At 61.7% G+C, this 13,678-nt stretch overlaps 1 protein-coding gene across 5 annotated transcripts in view; it reads right to left on the minus strand.

Annotated features, from left to right (window-relative positions):
* DAGLA (diacylglycerol lipase alpha) overlaps positions 1–13,678 on the minus strand; it is a 60,098-nt gene continuing 46,420 nt past the window's right edge. For 4 of the 5 annotated variants that reach the window (XM_031459482.2, XM_064492268.1, XM_031459483.2 and 1 more), the window contains 12 exons: positions 10,202–10,355; positions 9,527–9,610; positions 9,334–9,411; positions 8,780–8,860; positions 7,680–7,822; positions 7,314–7,382; positions 6,909–6,981; positions 5,449–5,645; positions 4,630–4,759; positions 4,419–4,511; positions 4,042–4,229; positions 1–2,736 (listed from right to left, as the gene is read on the minus strand). In XM_031459482.2, the coding sequence (XP_031315342.1) occupies positions 1,782–2,736; positions 4,042–4,229; positions 4,419–4,511; positions 4,630–4,759; positions 5,449–5,645; positions 6,909–6,981; positions 7,314–7,382; positions 7,680–7,822; positions 8,780–8,860; positions 9,334–9,411; positions 9,527–9,610; positions 10,202–10,355 (2,245 nt within the window). In that variant the 3' untranslated portion in view covers positions 1–1,781. The remainder of the gene's footprint in view (positions 2,737–4,041; positions 4,230–4,418; positions 4,512–4,629; positions 4,760–5,448; positions 5,646–6,908; positions 6,982–7,313; positions 7,383–7,679; positions 7,823–8,779; positions 8,861–9,333; positions 9,412–9,526; positions 9,611–10,201; positions 10,356–13,678) is intronic. The other variant, XM_031459484.2, reaches the window with a different exon arrangement.

Consider the following 13,678-nt stretch of genomic DNA (forward strand, 5'->3'; position numbering starts at 1 on the left):
TTTATGATTTGTCTTTTTTTTTTTTAAACTCTAAGAGCTATTGATTTCATTTTGCTTCTGTGTGGGACCCTCAGCGGGGGCAGGAGCCTGATGGACCCTGATGAGGGATGGGAGTCATGGAGGGTGAGGGAGGCCTAGCTCCCAGGTCTCTGTCCCATCTGTCAGGGTGATCATGAGATGGGCGTCTTGGTCAGGGAAACCTAGCCGACCCAGGGAGGCCATGGGCCGGTCCAGAGTCGGGGGACCATGCCTCCGAGGAGACGAAGGCACAAGCGGGCGGGCGGTCAACGCCTCAGCACACACCAGTTTTCCAAACTAGGGGTCGGAGCAGCAGGCAAGACAAGGGGAACAGGTCGGGTCTGGAGCCGGGCTTGTCCTGTAGCCCCCGCTGCCCTGGCGCCCATCACGTTTGGTGCCTGTTTCCTGGCCAGCTCGGAGGGGTAGCAGGCAGGCAGGGCGGGGAGGGTGGGGAGGGCGCTCCAGCAGCCCCTTCCTCAGGAACGGCGCTCGCTCATGCACATGCACACACATGCCCCACGCCAGCATGCACCACCTCCCCGCTCTGCCGCTGGGGGCTGGCAGGGTCTCCACCTCCCGACTGCTTTCCCAACCCAGCAGGGAAGGAACCCCTCAAGTCGGGGCTGAGGAGGCCTCAGGCTAAGCCAGGATGGCCGCAGGACCGTTGGCCCTCCTGGCCCCTCCAGTCAGGTCCCCCCGTACCCCATTCTTGGCCCCACTTCCTGCCAACAGGACATTGGGGGTAGGAGAGAAGAAAGCCCCGCTCTCAGGAGAGCCCGGGCCAGGTGAGGACGGGAGCTGAGGGCAGTGGAGGCATGTGTGGTCCCAGACCCCAGGGCTTGGGGTGCCGAGGCCTGGGGGGAGGTGACAAAAAGGGGTTTGGTGGGCCCTCCTTCCTCCCAGGGCACTGACTTTGCAGCCAGGGGCGGTCACATCTGTGCCCTCCACCCTTTGAGTGGCCAGGACCCCTGGGGGTAGAAGGCAGGCTGGAAAGTAATGGGCTGGCGGAGCAGGCCTGGGTACCCAGGGCCCGTCGACAGGTGTCAGCACGAGGGACATAAAGCAGAGAAGGGGAGGTCCTGACCCCACCCTCCTGCGGGCCCCTGCAGGCCCCATGACTGCCTTGGGCTCCATGGAGGGTGACCCCTACCTGCTCAGAGGGGGGCTACTGAACACATGATTGCAGGATAGGGGGGCTTGCAAGCTCAGGACACATCCTGAGCCCAGCCCAGCAGCTTCTGTAAACATACACAGCACTGCGGGCCACCTTGGTGGAGGGGTCACCCCAGGAGACTGGTCAGCAGGCACCAGATTTTGGGGTGGCCTGGGCAGATGCCAGCCTGGACCACAGATGAGAACACGTGGGGAGGGGGCTGCTGCTTTCCATGTCAGCCCAAGGCAACAGCCAGAGGGCAGTGATGGGGAGTCAGCATATTCATGGCCTGGCTCAGGCTGAGAGGGCGGAGTATTGCCCTGCCCACCTGGTAGGTGGGCCCCAGGCTCCTCCTCGCTCCACGCTCCTCCCCGTCATTCCCTATCTGGAGGCCCAGATTCCAGCTGCCTTGGCTCTGGCGGGGGGGGGGGGGGGGGGGGGGGTCCTAAGCTGAGGTAGGGATACGGACCCCCAGCTCAGCAGCAGTGCCCAATGCCTGAGGCTATGCTGGCCCCAGAGACCTTTCCTCAAAGATGCCCGGCCCAGGGACGGCCACCAGGAGCCCGAGGAGCTCTGGCCTGGGCCTCAGCTGGCAGCCACCCCTGGGGTGCTAGCGTGCCGAGATGACCAGGTCGTCCTGCTTGGCGGGGCTGGCCCCGTGGCCGGTGGGGGTAGAAGTCCGGATCTTGTCCACTGCCAGGCACTCCTGGCTGCTGAGGCCCGTGGGCGTCAGGTCCATGAGCTCGCCTGAGGAGCTGAGAGGGAAGGAGGGTGACAGCGAGATGCCCGATGAGGGGTCGGCCGAGCCGGCAAAAAGCCTCGGGGGCTTGGGCACCAAGTTGGGCTCGAACTGGGCGCGGAGCAGGATCTCTTGCTGGCTGGGGGTCTTGGGGCCCTCAGCATAGTCGCTAGTGGGGCTCTCGGGCACCACCATGCAGTAGAGGTCCTGGAAGGAGCTGCTCTTGCTGTCCAGGTTGAAGAGGCTGTCGATGAACTCGGCGAACTCCAGCACCTGAGGGCTGGGCGAGTCCCCCAGGCGCCCATCATGCAGAGCCAGCTCTCCGCTGCGGGGGGCCGCCCCGCCACCCCCTTCTTCCAACTCCTCATTGGCTGCAGCGCTGGGGGGTCGCTCAGGGGTGACGCCCCCACTGCCCAGGGCGGCCTCCAGGGGCTGCGTGTCCTGCGAGTGCTTGGACAGGCTGTCGGCCGCCAGCAGCTCAGTGCGCGAGCTCAGGGACGGGTTCTCCTCGGGGATGGCGGGGTCGATGTAGAAGAGGTGGCCCTCGTCACGCTCCAACACGGCGTGGAGGCTGGGCGAGCCACGGATGCTGCGGAAGCCAGAGGAGCGGCGCGAGTCGAAGCTGTACAGCGACTCCGTGTCCGAGAGGCTCTCCATGGTGGCCAGTGGCGCCCTCCGCGCCTGCAGCTCAGCCGCCAGCCGCTCCTGGGTGGACAGCAGCAGCAGCTCCACTGGGTCCTGGCGGGCTGCCGAGGCTGCGGCCACTGGGGACAGCAGCCGCCCCTCCGAGAAGCCCTCTAGGCTCATCTCCGACTGGGACTTACTCCTATGGGGGGGTGGGCAGAGAGGGGTGAGACTCAGAGGCGCAGGAAGACCCACTCCCAGCTCCCTGGCCAGAGGGAACTTGGGGATGGTGAGGAGGGGAAGGTTGTTGACTGGATTAGGAGCAGGGAACCCTTATTGAAAAAAAAAAAAAAAACAAAACAGCTCACAAGAACCTAAGGTAGAAGACAAGAGGGTGGATGCTGGGTTGAGCTAGGATGGGGGCCTTGCACAGGTGCCCTGTCACTGCACCTACGGGAGACTGAGGCCCAGAGAGACTGAGAGGGAGGAAGAGAGAGCGGCCCTGCCTCTCCCATGGGGTGTAGCCCTCTGCTGGACAGGGAGCCCTGGAGCCCCTGGGTTCCGCACACCAGCCTGCAGGGAGTGAATGAAGGACGGGAGTGGAGGAGGGAGGGACGCGGCAGTACATGGCAGCGAACGGACACTGGCTCCCCCACCTGGTCACAGGAAATGCACGTAAGATAGGGAGAGAGGTGCCCGGGTGCCCCACCAAGGGCCAGGAAGCATTGACCACCCTTCTCAGCAGCCTGTTGGTCAGATCTGTAACCAAGACTCAGGACCTGGGTGGGAAGGGTCCCAAAGAGGTGGGAGGATCCCCACCCACCCCAGGAGCCACCACCTCAGAGCCTGATCCCCAAGAGCACATGCAAATGTGGGGGGTGTGTGCACCTGGGAGCTTGCGCACACCTCTGTGTTTCTGTGTGCAACGTGCATGTGTCAGCCGGCCAGCTGACATATGGGTCTGGGAGCCTGGGTCTGAGCACAGGCACACCCATCATGGGCTGCTGGTCCAAGCGTGTCCTTGTGTCCAAGTGCCTTGGCCTCTGTCTTGGTGTATGTCCTATCCGTGAGTCTGTCTGTAGGGGGCTCTGCGCACTCAGAGCTACTATCTGTGAACACGTATACGCAAGCATAAGCTTCAATACATATGTGTGCATGTGTGTAAGTGCACCTGTGTCCATCTGTGCGGGTCTAAATGGCTATGAGTGAATCTACGTATTTGTGGCTGGGAGTCTGTGCATCCCTACATGCCCCCTAGCTCACGTGGGCTTCCGTGGTGGCATGCTGGGGGCAGTGGAGGCAGAGTGGGAGAGGCCATAAGCAGGGGGGCAAGTTCAATCCCTCCTCTGCGTGTGTGTGTGTGTGCGTGCACGCGCACGTGCAGAGCTGCGTGAACATGCCCAGTGTGTATACAGAATGCACACGCACACAAGCATTCGTGCTGTGAAACCACGCTCATGGCCCTGCTTGCGCTCCCTGGGGCGGGGCTGGGGTGGGCAGGGCTCACCTGACGCTGCTGTTTCGGTGGTCTGCGGTGGGCAGCTCCAGGGCCAGGCCAGCGGGCACGGGTGGCCCCGTGGGCAGCGGCTGCTGCTGGAAGATGAGCTCCGGAGTCAGGTCTACCTCAGTGGGGCTCACCATGACCTTCGCGGCAGAGAGCAGGGCCGTCTTCCCCTTGTTGTAGTTCTCCAGCACCTGGGGACAGGACGGGGCAGCTGGTGGTGGTGGTGGAGGGGTGACAATCACGTGTAGGGGTAGGGTGGCAGGCCAAGCCTCTCAGGCCCAGCAGAGCTTCATGGGGTCAGCTGGGCCCAACTCTCCTCCCCCCTACAGGTCCCTGCTCCTCCAGAAAGGTGGGGGATGAGCCCTGCAGTCGTGCCTTACCCCACAGATGGGCAAGGTTGGAGCTTTCCTTCCCGGTGGCCAGCCTTTCCATGGCCGGGTGATGGCCAAGGCTGCCTCTGCTTGGCTGTGCATCTGCCAAGTGCCAAGGGAGCCTTCAGGACTGAGGGACAGGTGCATGGGAGTCTCCTAGCTCCTCCCCACCTGGGCCCAAGAGGCAGTGTGGACAGAGCGGCTGGGACACGACGCTCACCTTGTTGAGCCCCTCCATGACCACGTAGGGGAGGTGCTCATGCAGCATGGCCGGCGAGATGATCACCTCGTTGAAGGCCTTGTTGTCGCCCCAGATGGCGAAGTATGTGGGCTCCTCCTGTTCACAGCAGCTGAGGGGCACAGGGGCCAAGGGGGAGCAGGGGATAGGTGGCAGCCTGGCCTCGGCCCCCAGGCCCCTGGCTCCGTTCTCTGCCCTTGCTAAGCAGGCCAAGCCAATGTCCCTGGGTTCCCTGCTTCTGCCTCACCCCAGCTGGGAACATTTACACCACAGAGAGCTAGAAAGGCTGCCCTTGAAGCTCAGCCCTGATATCGACACAGCCTTCTACCTGCTGGTGGCCTGGGCCACACCTGCTCCACCCCAGGCAGAGTCCCAGCTCACAAGCCTTTTGTCTGGGGAGGCAGCCCGACCCACTGAAAGCAGCAGCGGGGAGAAGTCTCTGTACCCGCCCTCTCCATTTCTCTCTCCTGCCCCCACCAGCTGTCAACTGATCCCAGCAGTGATGCCAAGTGACAACTGAGATGTGAGCTGGCCAGGGCCTTAGGGTGACCCTCTAGCGTGATCTGCTTTTAAACAGACTGCAAGTGGGAAGGGACTATCAAGAGAGGAGCCTAGAGTCCTGCTCTCGGCTGGCCTGTTCCACTTCCAGGGCCCAAGGCTAGGGCAACCCCACCTCGGGGGCCCTGAGCCATCATCTCTCAGTCTCCACTCCCAGCCCCATCCCCCACTTCCCTGGAGAACACACCCCCTGCCCTGGATGCTGCCACCTCCCAGCTGACCACGGCTGCGGGTGACACCTACCAGCACTGCTCTGCTGGGTGGTTGTGGACAACGTGGATGATGCGGCCAGGAGGGTAGAGAGGGGTGCTGGCCGACAGGGCAATGGTCAGGTCACTGGGGTGGGTCCAGAGCCGCATGCTGGCCAGGGTGGTCACTTCTACCTCCTCGGGCAGCTCCGACTTGGGAATGCATTTGGTGGCCCCCACAATGATTCGCCACTGTTGGGGCAGGGGAAAGAGGGGGACGGAGCTGAGCAGCGTGGGCCGGGTGGGCAGGGGCAGGGGGTGCCCAGAAGGAGGGCTCACAGGTAATAGTGGAGCTGGGATGGCCACAGGGCAGAGTGAAAGGCAGAGCCCAGTGAAGAGGCCGGGGTGGAGGGGTACCTCGGCCACAGTGGCCAAACAGGGGCCTAGGACGGATGACGTGGAATGGCTGAACCTCAGGGCTGGAAGAAGGGTCAACCCCTTAACTAGTAGAGGGGAAAGAGGCACAGAGAAGGGAGAGGACTGGCTCTAGGTCATTTCATAAGTCGGAGGCAGGACAGACCCCAAAGCTCAGTCCAGCTGCACCTACCAGGCCCAGCCACATCTGAGTTGGTTCCCCGCCACCTCCTCCTGGGCCTGGCGAGGGCCCAGGACTGGGCCCGAGGGGAGCAGTCCTAAAGCTGGAACCAGGCTCCTCCAGACAGACGTGGTCCCATAAGGCTCTACTGACTGCCCACCCCTGGCACCTGGTACCTAGCCCAGGGCCCTGCTTGCCAGAGGGTTACGGGCACCAAGGCCCAACTGGGCTGACATGGTGAGTGGGGCACAGAGGCCCCGCTGGTCTGGGTTGGCGGCCTCCTGCCTGTCTCATAGTGCTTGGCCACAGCACGCCCACCTCCGGCCTGGCACACTGAGGGCTAGTTTGCTACAGGAAGAGGTCTCCTCCCAACCCGGTGTCCTCTGCAGGCCTGATGAGGGATTACAGAGGGCTGGGTCTCTCCTCCCAGCTGCAGGGAAAACCAGAACAAACTGCCCTCAGATCCCCTCCACAGGCAGCAACCAGCCTCCTGAGTCTAGGGAATCACCGCGGGCTTGGGCTTTGGAGGAGGCCTTGCTGTCACACTCGGAGCACTGAGCCTTGGGGCCTGCTCTGACCTGACTGTAGGCAGCTCTGTGTGACAAGAGCCAGGACTCAGGAGCCCTCGGTTCCAGTCCTGACTCCGTTCCAACTTGCTGTATGCGCAAAAGAAAGTCCCTTGCCCACCCAGGGCCTCAGTTTCCCCATCTGGACAAGGACAGGCAAGGCGCAGATGGGATGAGCTTGGGGATGCTGAGGGTCTGGTGGCCTGAGGTGCCTGTGACACCACCCACACCCCAGCATGGCCTCACATGGCGGGGGCCTCGTGTGCTTTGCACCAAGGGACAGGCAGGGCACAAGACAGATGGGGACCCGATACCCCGGGGGCACCCAGGCAGGAGGGAGGGGAGTGAGCTCACTTTGGGTTTGGTGCTTCGCTGCAGGACGTCTAGGAGCTGCCTGCGGAAGCCTTCCAGCTGGGAGAGGCCGATCCTGGGGGAAGGAGCAAGGCGGGGTGTCAGCCTGGGCTGGCCAGGGACCGGGAGAGGGGCTGGGGGAGGGGGCAGCAGGGCCACCAGGAACAAGGAGACCAGACCATCAGGGGCACGGGGTGGGTGGAGGAGAGTCTGCCACCGGGCAGGGCCCAGCCAGGAAGAGGAAGCCAGGCAGGGGGGTCCACCTTGTCCTCTCACCCTGGACACCTGAGAGGGGCACTCTGGGGTCCCTCGAGGAGGTGGGAATCTGAGTGGAGAGATGGGGCACCAGGGTGAGGCCCTGCGGCAGGAGGGGCAGCCCAGGCCAGGACAGTGGCAGGGGCGACTTGCCTGGGGACAAGGTCTTTGCCCAGAACCACAGCCGTCACAAACTCCTTGGAGTACTCCATGGCGTCCTCACTGCAAGGGAAGCCAAGGGGGTGCGAAGGTAGGGGAGGGGCTGCGGTGTTCCTGAGGGGACCCTGGGCTGCCTGCTCCCTGCCCCGCCTTTCCTATCAGAAAGGCTTTGCTGGGGCTAGATCCCAGGGGCTGCCTGGCATCTGACAGAGCCCCCCTCCACTTACCAGCTATTCCCAGGTTCCCTGGTGCCAGGAAGCCAGACTGCCCGGTCCAGCCCCAGCCCCAGCCAGCTCCCAGCCCTGTCCAGCCCTTAGCCCCCACCCGCCCCAGGCAACTCTGAGGCCCCAGACTGCTCACCTCAGCAGGCCCCCTGGTGGGGAGTAGGCAAAGCACTTGAGGGTCGGGTACTGGGGGCGCAGGAGGAAGGAGAGGATGGCAGCGGTGCCTGCACCCAGGGAGTGGCCCACCACAATCAGGCCATAGTGTTTGGTTCCACGGCCCTGGGGACCGAGAGAAGCCCTGAGAGCCCTGCCCCACTGCCTGCCAAGCTGACTGTCTCAGCTGATACCAGGGAGGCAGAGGGGTCTCCCCCAGAGTCCTGGGATCATGTCATGCTGTGTGGCTGCTGGGGCAGAGGAAGAGCCAAGCTAGGCCCCCACAGAGCAACTTCTTGGGGAGACTAACAAACTCTTACTCATCCTTCAAAACCCTACTCAGAGGTTACCTCCTTGGAGAAGCCTTCCTGATTTTTCAGGAGAGGCTCGCTTCCTCCTAGATACTGCATCTGTACCTGGGATAGACCTTTTCTCTTTTTCTTTTCCCTTTTTTTTTTTTTTTTAATGGAGGTACTGGAGACTGAACCCAGGACCTCGCACATGCTAGGTGCACTACCACTGAGCTATACCCACCCCCCTGGGATAGACCTTTATATATAGTGATTACACTTTATTACAATCATTTTGTCACCTGCTCTCATTCCTGTTCCCCAACTAGACTGGGGTCTCCTGAGGCCAGGAACTGCTTGGCTTTGGGAAGGGCATTTGGCAGCACCTCAGGAGCCGCCTGCTGGCCCAGGGAGGAGTGTGCAGTGGGCAGGGCCCAGATCACCCCCAACCAGAGCAGCACCCCTTCTATCTGCTCTGCTATCATCCTCTTTGTTCATTCAGCTCTACATTTTGGAAGCCCCTGGCCCAAGCCATCTTTGTGCTCCCAGTGCCTGGCACAGAGCGGGTGCTCATAGCTGGGTGGGGTGGAGCAGAGGTGTCCAAGAAGAGCTAGTACAAGAGAAGAAAGGGTCAGAGGGGTGGGAGGGACTGAGCAAGTGAGGAGGGGGCTGGGAGCCAGGGATCACAGGAGAGTGTAGCGGCTCCATCATCACCAGTCCTGTCCCCAGTCTGCTGCCCTGGGGGAGGGAGAGCTGGGCTGGGCGAGGGCTTATGGCGCGGAACATGCTTTACCAGGTCTCGCCCGAAGGCCTGGGATAGGACCATTTCCTGCTCCAGCTTCTTCTTGATGTACTCAGCCGAGAGGACCATTCCCTGGGTGGGGAGGAACAGAGACGGGTATCACAGGGAGCGAGGGTGGGGCCTCTCAGGGACCAGCAAAACCACGGTGACACGAAGCTCACCAATCCTGCCCTGCTCATTTCCCACATTGGTTCTCAGAACAACCTGGCTGTGGGGGTCGGTGGACACTTTATCACATCATCTCCATTTCACAGATGAGAAAACTGAGGCTCAGAAAGATTATGTGTCTAATAGAAACCAGTGAGAGCTCTTCCCAGTTGCTTTCTCAAGCTCTTGGTGGGACAGGATCTGGGCCAGGCAGGGCTGTCAGGGTTCTGGCAGGTGGGGGGCAGTGGCTCTTCCAGACAAATCCATGCCTCTCTGACCAATCTCTCCCGGTGAGCCCAGGGAACCCAGAGGATCCCCCACCCCAACAACAGGACTGGCCTGCATCCTGGCAGGGGAGGAAAAGCCAGGGGCCATCAGGGGCCCATGAGGAGGGGTACCTTGTGTCCTAGCCAGGTGCCATGGTGCCCCTCCACAGGGAGGCGCTCGGCATCACCAGTCAGGTCTGTCAGGGCATCCTGGTGGGGAGAAAGGATGGTGAGGAGCGGGGCTGAGAACAGGAAAGGGAGGTGGGCGCCCCTCGGGGGCTGTGAGCGGGCCCATGGGGTGGGCTGGGAACACTAGGCAGCATACCTTGGGGGACAGGGTTCCCCGGATACTGATCACCACCTTCTTCTTGTCATGGTCCACTGCCACATAGAAGGGGGTTTCATAGACCTAGGAGAAGGGTGGCTCATGAACCTGAATGGCCCCTGGGATGGGGCCAGACTCAGGGAAGGGACCTAAGCAGGTCTTCTTTACGGCCAGGGATTCTAGCTCTACTGGCCACTGGGCCCCTGATGCCTGCTAGGCTGCTGGGGCTCCCGGTGGTCACAGTAGGTCCCTCCCAACCCAGCACACAGCCTACCCGCCCCTCTAACTCTTCTGAACGGGGCAGTCCTGAGTGCTGCCATCCTGCCTGCTGAATCGAGAGGGGCTGCCCCCTCCCTAGTGCCTCACTGCTTCTTCCCTCAATTCCTTCCCCAAAAGGCTGGGGCCAGGAAGCCTCAACACTGGGTGTGGGGTTGGGGTCCACTTCCTAGCCCCAGAGGGGGTGCAGGCCAGGATGTGGGGATGAGGGAGCCCATCTCTGGTCTGCCCAGCCAGGGAAGGCCTGGAGGCTGTCACCGGCCATGCCAGCCAAGCACCAGCTCATGCTGCCGGGGGACAGCATGGACACCACAGGCCCCAGCCCTGCCTGCCCCCTGCAGCCTGCAAGGCTGGGGGATGCCACATACCAGCCTGGCCCAGCCCGCCCTGGCCCCTCACCGCATCATGGCAGGAGGTATAGACGATGTCCACCGCGGTCATGTTCTCGTCCAAGAAGTGGCGCCGGATGGCAATGGCATTGCAGCCACAGCAGTTGTCTTCCTCAATGGTAACTCCAGGAGCAAACCGGGGCCTTGCGGGGCACAAGCAGCACCTGGAGGGGTGGCCAAGGGTTCAGAGCCAGGGACCCCAACAGAGCAATGGTTTCTGTGCCCCCTTTCTCTCTAGAACCTGCCCCGCCCCCTCTCAAAGCCTCCCTTGCAAAGCCCCACCAGCCTGTTCTCAGCCATCATCTCACTCAGCTTCTTGGTAGCAGGTGACCCAAGGGGTCTCTCCCTCCCCCTTGAAAGTCTCTCTCCATTCAGCCGGAGGCACCCTCTCTCCTGGATTGCTTCTCCCACATGGGCAGCTCCTCAGCCTCATCCTCTCCCTGAACCTCCTCTTCTCTGTAGTGACACCCACTCCTGTGGGACCCTCACCCAGTCTTGGGCTTTACATATCACCTATGTGCTAATAAGCCCCCCAGACCTGCTCTCATCCAACCACCTGTGCAACACCTCCTCCCAGATGTCCCACAGGACTGCAACCTCTCCAGGACCCAGTCCCTGAGGCCCTGCCCCTGGGCCCCAGCAGTCGCCCACACCCGGCCACTCACTGCTCAGCCCCATGTTTGGAGCCATCGGGTCCAACCCACCTCACATGCCACACCCAGCTGATCAGCACATCCATTAACTCTGCCTTCAAATTCAAATCTGGACTCGGACCCCTTCCCCACCTCTACGCCCAGCCCAGCTCCAAGTCACGTTATCCCTGCTTTGGAGGCCGGTCTGATTGGTCTCCTGGTTTATACTTGCCTCCTATGTTCTCAACTTGGCAGCTACAGTGACCCTTTAAGATATGTCAGGCCATGTGACTGCACTCAAAACCCTATGATGCAGACACGACACTGTAAACTGACTATAACTCAATAAAAAGAAATGTTAAAAAAAAAACCCCAAAAACCCTATGATGCCACCCTTCCTGCCCAGTGTAAAAGCCAGAGTCCTTGCAAGGGCCCAGGCCCAACCTCCCCAACATCTGGCCCTGGTTCTCTGGCCTGTTGCCTCCACTTCCCCTCGGATGCGTTGGCCATATTCCTGCCTCAGCGTCTGCATCAAGGTTCCCTCTGCCTGGAATGCTCTTCTCCCGGGTAAAGTGTGGCCAGATTTCTCACTTCCTTCAGGCCTCTGCTCAAATGTTCTAACTTATGGTGAGGTCCGCCCTGGCCACCTCATCTGACACAGCCAGCCCCTGCCCGTGTTTCCCAGCCTGACAACACAGCCAGCCTAATTTTTCTCCAAAATGCCCATGTGCTCCAATGGGTATCTTTCCTTGTCTCTGCCGCCCCACCAGGTGGTGGGCTCCATGGGGCAGGGTTTGCTCTGCTTGGTTCAGTTATGTCCCCAACACCAAAAACAGTGCCAGGCACATAGTAGGTTTCCCAGAAATGAATGGGTGCAGCTGCTGCTCATGCCACCAGAGGGAGCCAGCACCCAACAAATGGGGCCCTGGAGCCCGGCGAGCACGTGACTGCACTTCTGCCAGCTTTCTTGACTTGTCAGCCAAGATTTCACTAAGAATCCTAGATTTCCGTGATGCTGAGAGGTTTGTCTTCATTCGAGCAGTACCTTAGGGACTGTTAACACCTCCCAATGGGGAGAGGCCTCCCTGAGAAAACCCAGGGTTGAGCCAAGTCTCAGAAACAACTGGGCCTGGGGTGGGCAACCACTTCCATTTACACTGGGAGCCCCCTCCACCCACCACCCCCACCGCTGCCAGGCCAAGTGAGGACAGTCTGGATCAGCAGGCCAGGCTTCCGTTTCTAGGCAGCTGTGTCCCCTCTCCAGCCTCAGCCCCAGTCTCTAGGACTGAGCACGTGGCTGCCACAGTGTGGCCTTCGTGGAGAGACCTGGGCTTGAATCCTTGCTCTGGTGTCCCTTCCTATTTGCAAGGCCCTGGGGGGCAGGTGCTGACAGCTACTCCACAAGGCTGGTGTGAGATCAAAGGCCCAAGATGCAGAAAGCTCCTGGCATACAACAGGCTCCCAATGAACAGTGCTCCCTCTCTCCAGGGAGAGGGCTGCCTCTGAGCCAGTGGTCTGAGGGCCTGAGGAACCTACAGCCGCAGCAGGGCCAGCAGCCTGGAGGGGAGGGGCCCACGGCACCTTCGAGGCCAGCCTTCCTGCTGAGAGGAGGCTGGGGTGGCGAGGGGCTCAGAGGCCATGGGAGCTTGAGTATCCTCCTGGACTATGGCAGGGCCTCTCTTGCCCACAGGAGACCAACCACACGTCCAGAGCGGGGCTGGAGCCAAGTGAGGTCACCCCAGGGTGGTGGGGCCGTGGGCAGGCCCAGCTTGCCATGCTCTATGTGGGGCTGGAGAAGCACTGTAGGTGAAGGGCTCGGGCCTGAGGCGGGTGGGCAGCCCTCCTTCCTCCAGCCAGTCCTGGGAGCCTGGGCTGCTGCGGACAGGCTGGGATTTGGAAACGGGGGCCCAGCCCTCTGGCCTCCACCCTTAGCTGCAGGCCAGGACTTCAGGCCTGCCTCCTCGCTGCCCTCCAAGCACCTGACTCTTCTAGGCAGGGAGCTGGCTGGGCCCTCACAGGGTCTAAGGTCCTACAAACGCAGCCTCCCTCTGGTCTGCAGAGTGTCTTCAATGCCCAGGCTGCCAGTGATTCCCTGGTTTCTGAAGTAACCCACAGGCAGGCAGGACAGACACTATCTGTACAAATGGCATCCCCAGTGAGTGGTGGAGCAGGACTGTCAGAGCCCAGGTCTCAGGACTCCTGAGCCAGTACTCCTGGGAGAAGCCTCTCAGCTGCTGCAGGGGCTCCCAAGGATGCTGGGGGAAGCCAGCTGCGTGCAGGCTGGCAGAGATGGGGTGGGGCATGGGGTGCCCTGCTCAGCTCTGTCGGTCACTGAGGGGTGGTGAAAACGGGCCTGAGAGCCCCCCAGCTTTCTGTGGAAAGGACGCTGCAGGAGTGGGTGGCTACTTTGGGCCCCAAGGGCGGGGGTGTCACGGACAGAAGCTGCCCACTCAGAGTGCCAGCCTTTCCGGAACTGGGAGCCCAGGGAGCTGTCCTCCTGCTGCTCGGTCTGGGCAGATGGTGGAGACACCAAAGATAGCGAGGGGCCCTCCTGGAGCGGGCCCCACTCTGGCCCACTCAGGAAAGCTGATTCCATCCCGGCCCCGGCAGCGGGCTGAGAGCGGCATCCGGCTGAGGCCTTGCCAACTCCCTGCAAAGAGGGTTGGAGCCTTGCACAAAGGGCCTTCTTACTGCCCTTCTTGAGGCTTCTATGGATTGAGCCTCTACTAGGAAAGGCCTTTCTTCCAGAAAGGCAGAGCCCCAGAGGGAAGCTGGGAGAAGGGAAGATGTGGGCAGAGGGGAGCGGTTGAGAGGGGTGGGGAGAGAGACGGGAAGGGAAGGGGACCTGCACAGTC

This window comes from Camelus dromedarius, chromosome 12 (genome assembly GCF_036321535.1).
Source record: "Camelus dromedarius isolate mCamDro1 chromosome 12, mCamDro1.pat, whole genome shotgun sequence".
NCBI lineage: Eukaryota > Metazoa > Chordata > Mammalia > Artiodactyla > Camelidae > Camelus > Camelus dromedarius.